Source organism: Phymastichus coffea, unplaced genomic scaffold (genome assembly GCF_024137745.1).
Source record: "Phymastichus coffea isolate CEN01 unplaced genomic scaffold, Cenicafe_Pcof_1.1 PCOF00020, whole genome shotgun sequence".
NCBI classification, from domain to species: domain Eukaryota; kingdom Metazoa; phylum Arthropoda; class Insecta; order Hymenoptera; family Eulophidae; genus Phymastichus; species Phymastichus coffea.
Genome location: NW_026706831.1, coordinates 862,887 through 876,603, shown reverse-complemented (window position 1 = coordinate 876,603; position 13,717 = coordinate 862,887). Strand labels below are relative to the sequence as shown.

General features: G+C 43.2%; 1 protein-coding gene across 1 annotated transcript; it reads left to right on the top strand.

The window, feature by feature from the left end:
- Nucleotides 1-7,450: 7,450 nt before the first annotated feature.
- LOC131675390 (uncharacterized) lies at nt 7,451-9,097 on the top strand. Its single transcript, XM_058954357.1, has 3 exons — nt 7,451-8,288; nt 8,379-8,848; nt 8,891-9,097. Exons 1-3 carry the CDS (start codon nt 7,451-7,453, stop codon nt 9,095-9,097), a joined length of 1,515 nt encoding a protein of 504 aa, XP_058810340.1.
- The last annotated feature ends 4,620 nt before the right edge of the window (nt 9,098-13,717 follow it).

The following is a 13,717-nucleotide window of genomic DNA, read 5'->3' as shown; positions in this document are numbered from 1 at the left end:
TCAAAAATCGTCCGGGGAAATTTTTTTTTTCTGACAACATTTTTACAAAATGGCGGTTTTTTATGATAGCGTTATACGAAAGTTCATAATTATTTTACTCAAAAAGAATCAACATTACAAAAAAAATTAATATTACAACAAATACTACATATTTCTCAATGAATATGTGTGAATTTGTTCAGAGCTGTTCCCAACATTTTTGGATTTTTTGATTTTGACTATATGTATTATGAAAATTAAAAAATTTGCCTAAAAATTCGAAAAAAATTTTAACAAATTAACTAATTACGAAGAATGGAAAAAATAATGTTTTTTCATTGTTTCGTATTTCTACTACATGTTTTTGTCTACTAAACTACAATTTAATTTTTTTATATTTTTAATTATTTTTCATTTTTCTTTTTTTTATTTTTTTGTAATTTTAAGATATTTTTCAACTTATGCTATAAGTACTGCTCTTTGGTATGAGCAGATTCAAAACAATTTTTGCAGAAATATAATTTGCACTTTTTGCAAATCTTTCTAGTCCTTAGAGAATAATTTTTGTTAGAGCAATTTTTTGATGTGACTTTGTTTTGCAACGTGAAGATTTTTTTTTTAAGATTTTTTCGTCAGATAACTCTTAGCAACAGCTACGAGGGTGGTCCGATAAGTACTTAGCCTACAAAAGAAAAACGAAAATTTTGGAAAAGTGGCGTTTTATTTTTCAACATAGTCTCCTTTTAGTTCGATACACTTGGCCCAGCGATGCTTCAACTTCTTTAACCCGTCTGAAAAATACGTTTCCTCGAGGTCTGAAAAGTAGGCTTCCGTGGCAGCGATTACCTCCTCATTCGATTCAAATTTCTGCCCGGCGAGTGACTTTTTCAAGTTTGGAAACAAAAAGAAGTCGCACGGGGCTAAATCTGGAGAATACGGTGAATGGGGCAGCAGTTCGTAGCCTAATTCGACCAATTTGGCCATGGCGACGGCGCAGGTGTGAGCCGGTGCGTTTTCATGGTGGAAGAGCACTTTTTTCTTCGCCAAATGGGGCCGTTTTTTCTTCGCCAAAAGGGGCCGTTTTTTCTGCAATTCGACGTCGAATCGGCCCAATAATTCGGCATAGTACAGCCCTGTGACCGTTTTGCCCCTCTCCAGGTATTCGATATAGATCACACCTTGTGAATCCCAAAAAACGGTGGCCATTACCTTTCCGGCCGATGGGGCAGTCTTCGCCTTCTTCGGAGCACTTTCGCCGGGTAAAGTCCACTGTTTCGAATGTTCCTTGGTCTCTGGTGTATACCAGTGGATCCATGTTTCGTCGACTGTCACGAAACGACGCAGAAACTCCTTTGGATTGCGCTTAAACAGCGTCAGACATTGCTCTGAAGTTGTCTCACGGTTGCGCTTGTTGTCCGAAGTGAGCAAACGCGGCACCCATCGCGCCGACAGCTTTCTCATGCCCAAAATTTCATGCAGGACATGACCCACGTGGTCTTTTGAGATGCCTACGATCTTAGCTATCTCGTGCACCTTCAATCGTCGATCTGCCAATACGAGATCGTGAATTTTTGTCACGTTATCCTCCTCCGTGGTAGCCGTTTTCGGAGCACCTGAACGTGGCTCTTCAAAAATCGACGTGCGACCACGTTGAAACTCGTTAAACCAATTTTTGACGGTCACCATCGAAGGAGAAGAGTCACCGTACACAGCATCCAACCGCTTTTTGATTTCGCTGCGCGATTTCCCTTCCAAAAACAAGAATCAAATCACCGACCGATACTGCTCTTTTTCCATTTTTCAAAAATCAACGGACACACTTGCTTTCACACGCTCTCAAAAATAAACTACAACTCCGATCCGGCTAAAATCTTGACAGTAACCATCGAAAAGGTTGTACTACGTGATAGAATATTTCTTTTGCGAGAGTGGCGCCATCGGGCGTTGAGGCTAAGTACTTATCGGACCACCCTCATATAATACTCGTAAGATCCTTTGTTCCTATCTTTTTACTTTTATCTTTCATTGCAGTATTCAATAAAACTGTAGCATTTGTAATTGCCATTTGGATGCATCTAAGAAAAATTACTTTTTTTTTTTTTTTATTTAACGTCGCTCTATTTATGCTTCATCAGTGCTAATCAGCGATGGAGGCTTGCAATGTGTTTGAGAACAATGCACATGAAACTTTTTTCAGTGGTGCTTGTATCAATCAGCAGGAACTGGGAATCGAACCCGGGCCTACCGGGTGCGAGTCCGTCGCCCTACCGACCGAGCCATTGCAGGCCTCTATAGAAAAATTACTTAAGTTCACTTTTTTTAAACAGAGGTAGAACTTTGTTGCTATGTTGATCGTAAATATCTATTCCGTCCATATAACTATTGCAGGCACAAAATGCTCATAGTGAATCAAGATTTCTTTTTGTATTCTCAGCTTTATTGTATCCTTCAATGGAACCAGTGGGATTTACACCAGCTGCAGTAGACAATACTGAGACTGACTTAGAATCCATCACTGTAATACAATTGATACCGTTGTTCTTATCACGCTAACTTCATAATTTTCACGTTCATCTTTCTTTTTAACAATGTTGTGATTTGCAGGTATTCTGTCCTGTCTAACTGTTTCAGTACATCGCAGTCCTAGTTTTCTTAAATGAACCAAAAGATCGGTAGAACAAAATAAGTTATCAAAATATAATTTGAATTACGATACGACTACCAAGAGAAATATATATTTGAAAAGAAATATATATTATATTGCTTTTGCCATTTTTTCCACAGTATATATCAAAATCTCTTTTTTATACCAAATCTGATGGGTTTGATGAATTGTTTCAAAGAACATCGCCCATAGTATATATATATATATGGGTAATTCTTGGCTATTTCGATTGACTTGTACCCCTTAGGTTACGGATTTTTTTTTCATTTGGCACAATTGTTGTACACATAAACCTGAGATTTTTCCTAAATTTTGGAGACGATACATTAATTATATCAAAAGTTATTAACAATTAAAGAAAAATGATAAAGAATTTTCAAACGGCTATATTTTAAAAACTAATAAAGATATCGAAGTCGGATTTTTTTCAAAATACTTATAATGCCTTAAAATTTCGAAATAATTACAACAATAAACAATAAAAAATTTTTTTCGAAAGTTATTAACTTTTTGTTTAAACAATTGCTAATATCTCAAAAAGTATATTTTTTTTTTTTGAAAAATTCTTGCTCCTACGTATTCCTGAGGATTTTTGCTATCGAAATCATTCATAAAATTCAAGGGCCCGACATATCGGAAAGCGTAGTCCTAATCAAAAGAAGACGCCTCGGCGTCTTTATTATCTTTCATTATTCGTCGGTATCTTTATTAGTTTTTTAGATTAAAGCTAAAGTACCTTTCTGATATGTCGGGGCCTTGAATTTTATGATTGATTTCGATAGCAAAAATCCTCAGGAATACGTAGGAGCAAGAATTTTTCAAAAAAAAAATATACTTTTTGAGATATTAGCAATTGTTTAAACAAAAAGTTAATAACTTTCGAAAAAAATTTTTTTATTGTTTATTGTTGTAATTATTTCGAAATTTTAAGGCATTATAAGTATTTTGAAAAAAATCCGACTTCGATATCTTTATTAGTTTTTAAAATATAGCCGTTTGAAAATTTTTTATCATTTTTCTTTAATTGTTAATAACTTTTGATATTATTAATGTATCGTCTCCAAAATTTGGGAAAAATCTCAGTTTTATGTGTACAACAATTGTGCCAAATGAAAAAAAAAATCCGTAACCTAAGGGTTACAAGTCAATCGAAATAGCCAAGAATTACCCATATATATATATATATATATATATATATATATGGTCTGACAACAGATTTTGTAATGCGGTACATTACAAGGCTTTTCCTGATTGTGGCACTATCTACAACACCCCAGGAAAGCCGTTCCCCTCCCTTGCCGCCCTGTAACCAATTATATAAAATGTAAATAAACGCGCACTAAAACAAACAATTAACTCTTTTCATGCCCGAATACCACAACCGGAGATATTGACGAAATAAGCGATGAACGCGATCCGACGGACACTCAAAAGCAAAAAAAAAAAAGGAGCGCACCACGAAATAAGAGAGCGCACGCACACACTCACTCACGACCACGTGTTGCCGACCGGCGAAAGAAAAACGGAAAACTTCACTGGGAAATGCAACGGAAATGCATGTTGATAACACATACAGATCCGTTACACTCCCAGGCACCAACACCAACACTCACAGAGCACTGATACACCTGGGGCAAGCAGAAAATCGCCGATGAAGTGGCAGCCGGCAATCAGCTGTGTCGAGCTGCCGAACACCATCGGCGACATCCTGAGCGCCGCACACACTAACAACGGTAAACACACATAAATACCCGGGGACACGTCACTTGACCGACACGGGAGCGCCCCAGGAGGCGCTCCAATGACTGTTACGAGAACACGAGGTGTACACGCGAGAGACCGAGCGGCCATTTTGAAACGTCGAGATGAACTGAGCATGAGCGAGCGAGACCTACTGAGAGCGAGTAAGACAGACAGCAGAATTATTTGCGCTTATCACTGTTTTCTCACGCCAATTTCGTTCGCCGAATATCAGCAAGGAAAACCGTAAGTAAGCAAAGTGCCACTTATTAGTATTAATCGCGGAGTGCGGGAGTGGAATTTTCGCTGTAGTAGGTTGTCGCGACGCGTGGATCCGTCAATATCGGTGCCTACTAATTCGTGCTGACCTTTCCGCCATTTCGTAGAATGGAACGTGAGTGTTAGGATCAGACGAAAGAAAAACAGTGATTAGTTAATTCGCGCTGACCTTTCGCAAGATATTAGTTATTGCGGATGTAGGCTTAGTTGAATAAATCATTGATCCTATTAGTCGCGCTAACCTGTCCGCCATTTCACAGAATCGAACGTGAGTGTTAAGATCAGACAAAGAAAACCAGTGATTAAATTATTCGCACTGACTTTTCGCCGAAATAGTAATTTATTGCGAATATCGGGAGTAGACGAATTAAAACCCGTAATTTAAAGTATTCGCGCTGACCTTTCGCCAACATAGTAACTTATTGCGAATATTGGAAGTGGACGAATTGAAACCCGTGAATTAGTTATTTCCGCTGACTCTTCCGCCATTTTCGTCAATTAAAGACCGACCGGAAGAATGCTAGTTTCGATTATTTCGTGTTCTTGTTATTTCTCATAATTATACGGAATCATACTGACCCTAATTAATCCGACCACCTGCTTATGCATTATAAAATAAATTAATAAAAGTGATCAATTGTTCTTTATATAAATTTTACTTTTGTCACCCTGCCTTATTTGCATGCTGATTATTTTCAGCCACGAGCGGTTATAATCGGGTAACGCTGATTCGCTATATTTTCGGGTCCTACGATAGGTAACATACGCGCGAATTCGAATGGACTTTCGACCTGAAATAAGGAGTCATCATCTGAGCTGCCGGCATACCATAAGCGAGGAGACAAATAGGAAACGAATTGTTGGACACCGAGGCATGGAGCAGAGGAGATCGCGAGTAATCACCTGTTTGCCCATCCGGTGCAGTCGCCGTGAAAGCAAACCGGGATACGCGAACCTTTTAGGCACTATCCCCGACGATCGCCCTAGTCAAACGGCGGTCTGGCGCCCTAATCGGGGATAAGAAATCAAACAAGCCTTGTGGCGGAAGAGATTCGGTAGCGCGGTTAAGGCCCCCGAAATCCCCCGCCACAAGTGGCGCCCAACTTTAAATTTCGCGTATAGTTGCCGATCAGAAATTTGTGAATTAGTCAGACAACCCTATTATTATCACTATATATTGATAATTATTTTATATATGTTCATTATATGTAACTAATAATTCATTATAGGCATGTTTATGTAATTAAATGTTGAAATTGAAATAACTATTTAATAAGTTTATTTTCAGCATAGTTTCTGACCATCAGTATACAATACTGATAATTAGTATCTCTGACCATCAGTACAAGTTACTGATAATCACATGATTAAACGAACTTACTTGTAAGTGAAGTTCTATCATAATTGTATGAGCCTCTTCCGAAATGGTAAAACATGTAGTCCCTTCGATTCCTATCGACCTGGCCGAATTTCCACAAAGTAAAAAGCTCCAAACCGCTATGAAGCTAGGTATTGGTGTCATGCACTCTCTTGTTATCAGGCGAGCGGTGACGTTTCCTCAGTAGTTTAAAGCTCCGCCGTAACGTATAAATTTTGGGATCTCGAAATTTTCGAGATAATGGGAAGTACTGGGTGGGAGTTTTATCATTTCGGAAGAGGCTCATACAATCATGATAGAACTTCACTTACAAGTAAGTTCGTTTAATCATGTGATTGTATAGCGCCTCTTCCTCATGATAAAACATGTAGCTGTTTAAAGCAGTTACGGCGCTCAATAATGTGCATATGCATATTGCACTTGATTCATCCTTGTTAATATTATCAACTGATAAGAATGAGTTAAAGTAAAATAATTATAAAATTATTTTATTATTGATACAATTGAAATTTCAAATCAAGAATTAAGAATCGCGTTAGCAAAACTGTCTCTATTATTAACAATTATTTCTCGGTCATAGAATTTTGCGAAAGTTTGAGAAGTTTCTGTCCACCTTGCTGTCGAGCGCAAAATATCTATACCGACGCCTTTGCGTTTTGCAGTTGAAGTAGACGCGTGACGCGTAGAATGTGCAGAAAATATATAAATATCAAGACCACTTTTTTCTAATATGTACTTAACCCAATGACTCAAAGTTGAAGATTCAGCTGCTTTATAAGATTTTTTGGAAGTGATAAAAAGGTGTGGTGGCCACGCAGTACTCACTCGCACACACACACACACATACACACGAATACCCTAAACAATCCGATCCCTTTCCAAATACCTGAGTAACCTTTTTTTTTTCTTTTTGGGATTTTCCCACCATTACGCTAATTACGCCTACACTTTTACAACCGCCAGTAAATCTGAGTTTTTTACAATTTCTCCTGTTTTCCATCCTGTCCCTGAACTTCCTTTTATTTCTTGCACGTCCCGGGGAAAACCCATTTTTCCTTACATTTTTTATATTTGTCTTTTCCCTTTCCACGCCTCCAAAAATTGCAAATAAAAACAACGACAAGCACTACCGCTGACAGTTCCTCTCGAGTCACGACGCGCGGCACACGTTCTCAGCGGGCGTTTTCACTTGTAATGTAGTCCGAATAAACTCAGTCCCGTAACAGACATATTTAACAATTCTTCAACAAAATAAACCAAAAATTCGTCATCATTTACTCGTCTTTTCTACTCACATCACATCTCGTACCCCGCTCCTAAAGTGGTGACCCCGACGTGATTTCTTATATTCGGAGACTAAGTACGAACACGCGATTTTTTTTTGAGTGAGATACAAGTGGAAAATCGGAATGACGAGCACTGCAACGCAAAAGGAAACGAACAACGCGAGCCAACAAGCGATATCGAATTTCCTATTAGGGATGGATAGGATCGCTTTCCGCGCTCCACCGTATGTGCCAAATGAGCCAGAGCTGTGGTTTAGCCAGCTGGAGCACAGTTTTGCCAGCGCTGGGATTACGGGCGAGTCTAGTAAATTCAGCTACATGAGCGGCTGTCTAGACCCGCGATACTCCACCATCATCAAGGACTTGATCATCGCCCCGCCGTCGGAGACACCCTACACCACGGCGAAGTCGGAATTACTAAGGCGACTGAACGTGTCTCAGGACGCCAAGACACGCAGGCTACTGGAAGACCAGGTACTCGGCGATCGTATGCCATCAGTGTTTTTGCGTCATCTACGCGATCTCGTCGGCGCCAGCGTGCCGGAGACACTTTTGCGTACGTTATGGCTGGGCCGCTTGCCGTCCAACGTGCAAGCAATACTAGCCACGCAAAAGGATACTGCGCTGGAGAAAACGGCCGAATTGGCAGATTGCATTGTCGAAACGATGCATAGTTCGCCACTCCAATTCGGACAGCCGCAGATGGCCGCAGTAGCAACGGCGACCAACGCGATGTTGGAAGCACTGACGGCGCAAATCGCGCAGCTGACGCAAGTTTTCAGGCAGGAGATCGCCGAGGTGCGCAGAGAGGCCCGAGAAGATCGCGAGCGGCCGCTACGCCAGCGAACGCGGAACCGCTCACCATCTCGAGGACGCTCGAAATCGCGCGGCAGCCACAGCTATGACCAGTGTTGGTATCACTGGAAGTTCGGTGCCCAGGCGACGAAGTGCAAAAAGCCTTGTAGTTTCGCGGGAAACGGGACAGGCCGTCGCTAATGGCGGCGAGCGGCACAAAACCCCCACACGCGCCGCCTTTTCATTACCGATCGAGACACCCAGATCAGGTACCTCATCGACACGGAAGCCGACCTCTGCGTCTATCCCCGCACTTCAATCCGTGGACCCGTCAAGAAGACGACGTACGAGCTCTCGGCCGCTAATAACACGGCCATTGCGACGTACGGTACAATGACATTGTCTCTCAACCTCGGACTCCGACGCACACACCTATGGAGATTCATCATCGCGGATGTCCCCAAGGCCATCATCGGCGCGGATTTTCTTTCTCATTATGGATTACTCGTCGACCTTCAAGGGGGCCAGCTGATTGACCGAGAGACGAAGCGCACGTCGCGGGGAGAAGTTCACATCTGCGAAGGCCCCAGCATCAAAATCATCACCGGATCGACGAACTATCACCGACTGCTCGCTAAATATCCGGACATCACGCGGCCCGATGGACGTACGCCAGTGACTCGCCACAAAACGCGCCACTATATCGAGACGACACCAGGACCGCCGGTGAGTAGCCGTCCCCGCCGACTTGCACCTGACCGTTTCCAGTCTGCTCGCGAGAAATTCGAGGTGATGTTGCAACTGGGAACGGCGCGGATTTCTAACAGCAGCTGGGCCTCGCCGCTACACATGGCACCGAAGGGTGAGACCGACGAACGACCCTGCGGCGACTACCGAAGTCTGAACGCACGTACGATACCGGATCGATATCCTGTACCTCACATCAGGGATTTTGCACAGAGGCTTCGGGGCTAAAGGATTTTCTCAAAAATCGATTTGGTCCGAGCCTATAACCAAATCCCGGTCGCTGAGGACGATATCCCAAAGACAGCAATCACCACGCCGTTCGGGCTGTTCCAATTTCCGTACATGAGTTTCGGGCTTCGCAACGCAGCACAAACATTCCAGCGGTTTATCGATGAAATGCTTCGTGGCTTGGACTTCTGCTACGCCTACATCGATGACATCCTGGTGGCATCGGACGACGACGAACAGCATTACCAGCACCTTCAACAGCTATTTGAACGCCTACAACAGTACGGGATAGTCGTCAATCCCACCAAATGTGTTTTCGGCCAGCAGGAGGTCGAATTCCTTAGCTACACTGTCTCGAGCAGCGGTATCCGACCAACGGACCAGAAGACCGAGACCATCCGGAATTATACACAACCGCAGACGGCAAAGCAACTCCGCCGTTTTCTAGGAGCGGTCAACTTTTATCGCGACCTGCTCCCTGACGCGGCTCGGACACAAGCGCCTCTCAACGAGCTTCTCAAGGGCAAGGTCAAAGGAAATGCGCCCCTCGTCTGGAACGACGAAGCTACCAAGGCCTTTGAGAAGACGAAGTCCGACCTCGAACAAGCTACACTCCTCGCACACCCGAAGATAGGTGCATGCCTAGCGCTGGTGTGCGACGCATCGGACGTATCGGTCGGCTCGGCCCTTCAGCAGAAGGTCGACGGTCGGTGGGAGCCGCTGGGTTTCTTCTCAAAGAAGTTAAGCCCGGCACAAACCCGCTATAGTGCATACGATCGTGAACTTCTCGCAATTTATTTATCGATAAAACATTTCAGCCACATGCTCGAAGCGCGAGTTTTCACCATTTTTACGGATCAAAAACCACTGACTTTCGCCTTCAAGCAAAAACCAGAGAAGGCATCGCCAAGGCAAGCTCGGCATCTCGATTTTATTGGGCAGTTCTCGACGGACATCCAACACATCTCCGGCAAAGACAATGTTGTAGCCGACGCGCTTTCTCGCATAGAAAGTGTCGTTACACCAATGGACTACGACAAGCTCGCCAAAGCACAACGGGACGACGAGGAACTACAACAATTGAAGTTTTCGGACACCAGCCTTAAACTGAAATTGGTCCAGATTCCCGGCACCGACGCGCGAATTCTGTGCGACGTCTCTACAAGTACGGCCCGGCCTTTCATCACCCAGTCCTTCCGGAGAGCAGTTTTTGAGGCGATTCATAACCTCGCGCATCCCGGGATCAAGGCCACGGTGAAGCTGATGACGCAGCGGTACGTGTGGCCGTCTATCAAAGCTGACTGAAACGGAATTTTATAACCGTTAACCCACGATAAAACAGTTATATCAGACGTAATTTTACCCCATTGAGCTCGAAAGAATTTTAACCTGCCCGTAACACGACTTACAGGAGCTACTTCTTGTGCCGACGAGGTGGCTGCTGCTGGTTGTCCTTCCTGAAGTTCTCCCTCCGTGACGAGTGGTGCGGCGAACTCTTCCTCTCGTAAGAGCTCCGATGGTAACTGCGCGGTCCGCCCGACGACGACCCGCGATTCGTCTTCTTCGGATAACGGGGCGGACCCTTCGAATTTTTTGAACGTCCTGAAGATTTATTTTTAGGCTTCAACTCTTCGGACGTTACTGCGATGGCTTTAGCAGTTTTCACAGACTCATCGAGCTTGTCACCAAAGAGGAAGGCACTAATTTCCGTCTCAGCTAGCGGTTTTCTAACTGCGACGTTAGAGTTTGCGATGATCAAGCTTCGCCGTATGCACGTCTCGTCGTGTTGTAGATCTGTCATTAGACTGCCAACATCGCCCAAAATTTCCAAGAGAGAATTGTTGGCTTGCGATGCCTCGAGACCCATAAGCATTTCAATTGCTTTTGCGGTGCCGGCCAAGCAAGCTGAAATTTTGGATTGTTTAACAGCAATACGGCAATCACGAGCAATTACCGGTTCCGTAACAGATGACTTGGATTCTGGATTGAGCTTGGTTGGATCCCAAAGAGGTTTGTTTAGCGGCGTTGGATATAACGCTGATATTTCAGAACGTTCTTGCTCGGGAAGACCAGTTTTGACGATGTCGGTCCACCGTAAGGTTATCGGCTCGTTGACTGCTTCTGCGTATTGTTTGTTTTCAGTCACTCGTTTGCCTAGTTTCTTCACGATTTCAGCACGGGAGGTCAATTGGCTTGCGGCTGCATTGACGGGCTGGCCGCTTACGGACTCGTCGGGAGCGTCAGCTAATGTTGAATCGTCCGGTTTTCGTGCCGAGCCATCGTCTACAGGAGTCGGCACATGTCCATCGTGTGTGGCGGCACGGGATCGGTGAGATGCTCTCGACGAGCGCGACGAGGCACTGCTCGTAGAGATGACACTGCTGCGGGACGAGCTTTTGCTTCTAGCTGCAGATGAATCGGTCGCTATTAGACCATGTCTAATTTTGTGTCGTAACTTGATGTCAAGTTACGGAGCTTGTCGGTTAGCGCCGACAGCTCGTTCTGTTAACGTAATTGTGAGGGTTAGAGCCCAAACAAATACTGCGAGTTTCGACGATAGCCATCGCAATTTTTCGTATAGGTTAGAGCCCACGAAAAAATTATGATACATTGCAAATAATCAGGTTAGAGCCTGTTTGCAATTTTGAACATTGATGAATTTTTCCGCAACATGGGTTGGAGCCCAAGGGAAAAACGCTGTAAAAATGTTCGTCAATCGTACTTACAACGACGGTCGCGGCGGTCGCGACGGGCATGGTTCCTCCTCCCTTCTTTTTCCTCCTGTCTTTTTCGCAATTTCTTTTTCAGCCGATGAAGTTCATCCTCCAGACGTGCATCATAAGAGCTGTCTGAGAATGATGACGATGAGTATCGTCTTTTGCGACCCATTTTTACCAAGGATGATCGTGGCGAACCGGCCAGTTCGACACAAAACGAACGAATGAGGAAACGTCACCGCTCGCCTGATAACAAGAGAGTGCATGACACCAATACCTAGCTTCACAGCGGTTTGGAGCTTTTTACTTTGTGGAATTTCGGCCAGGTCGATAGGAATCGAAGGGACTACATGTTTTATCATGAGGAAGAGGCGCTATACAATTAGTATTTCTGACCATCAGTACAAGTTACTGATACCCAGCATTTCTGACCATCAGTATACAATACTGATAATTAGTATTTCTGACCATCAGTACAAGTTACTGATGATTAGTATTTCTGGCCATCAGTATATATATTGATAATTAGTATTTTTGAACAACAGTATTATTGAAGACAACCAGTATGTTATCAGAAATAAATCAGGATAGTACATAAAATCTGACCGATCCTGCATAATCGTGAGAGTCAAATCCGAAACTCCAAAACCCTGGCTATAAATTACGGATTCACAGCGAACTGAACTCGACTGTTGTAAGTACTGACAGTTCAGACTTAGACAGTACGAATACGTTGACACAAACTTTGACAGTTTGAAGTCTGACGTGAAATATTATTTCAAATTGCAACGGTTCAAGTTCGTTTAGGGTTCGTATATAACTTGGATTTGGCACCAGATTCTGATAGTTCAGATTCTGGGAATGTATCGGATTTCGACTACTTTCAAACGGATATTGACCGATTTAACAATTTGAAATTAGCTTAGAAACTGATTACAGATAAAAAAAAAGTTGATAAAAATGGTTGTTCCTCACGATGACATTCCAGCCAGAGCAACAATTAAACCGCCACTATCAAATGCTGACCTGCTATATATATTAAAGAAAAACAAAACAGCCCGAGATATAGCAAATAGAATAGCTGACAATACTGAAGAGGAAGTTTGTAATGAATTACGCCAAGGAGGATGACAAATATCGAACGACGAAAATACAGACCGATTAGAGCTAGTGTGATGGGTGATTCGAGAACAAAGACTGTCAGCTAATCCATCCATGACCCGCAGTTAAAGAATTGACAGTTTTACACCGTTCGCTAGAATATTATGGAATGAAGAGCATGAAACTGACTCTAACAAAACTGCCAACCAGTCCCCATAAACAAATACGACAGATGCAATGTCAACAGCAGGCGAGGAGTTAGAAACCGACGAGCGACAGACAACAGACACGAATCAACTAATTGATCTACCACTCGACGTAGATATCGTTCGTCGACAAGCTACGCCACCAAAACAACTCCATACAACTTCGCCAACATTGACATTGAATCGAATCAATGAAACAGAACCAAGCAGTACCAATAGACAAACAACCAGAAATAGAGAGATGGAAATAGCACAAATCACATCAGATGATGACTATTCCCGTGCTCAAGCACCACGTTCGCCGACATACAATAGACGCCGCAAAATGCGTACTAGACAGTCAAATTGGTCTGACAGCAACTCTGAATTACTATCAGATATTGAAAGAAAAACACGCAGGCGTTCGACACCACTACTCAAGGAGCGAGTAACCTAGGGTGTAACCAGAGAAATACATGGTCCGTCAAATATTGACCAAAACGGATACAGACCAGACCTTGCCACAGTTAAGCCGTCCAGGACAAAGCTCGCAACCACAGATGAGCTTGTAAAATGGACCAGACCAAACAATACATTGTAATGCGGTACATTACAAG

Coding starts and splice junctions, on each gene's coding strand:
- LOC131675390 (XM_058954357.1), top strand. CDS start 7,451: ATGACGAGCACTGCAACGCAAAAGGAAACGAACAACGCGAGCCAACAA. Junction 8,289..8,378: donor GACGAAGTGCAAAAAGCCTT/GTAGTTTCGCGG, acceptor TTACCGATCGAG/ACACCCAGATCAGGTACCTC. Junction 8,849..8,890: donor AGACGACACCAGGACCGCCG/GTGAGTAGCCGT, acceptor GACCGTTTCCAG/TCTGCTCGCGAGAAATTCGA.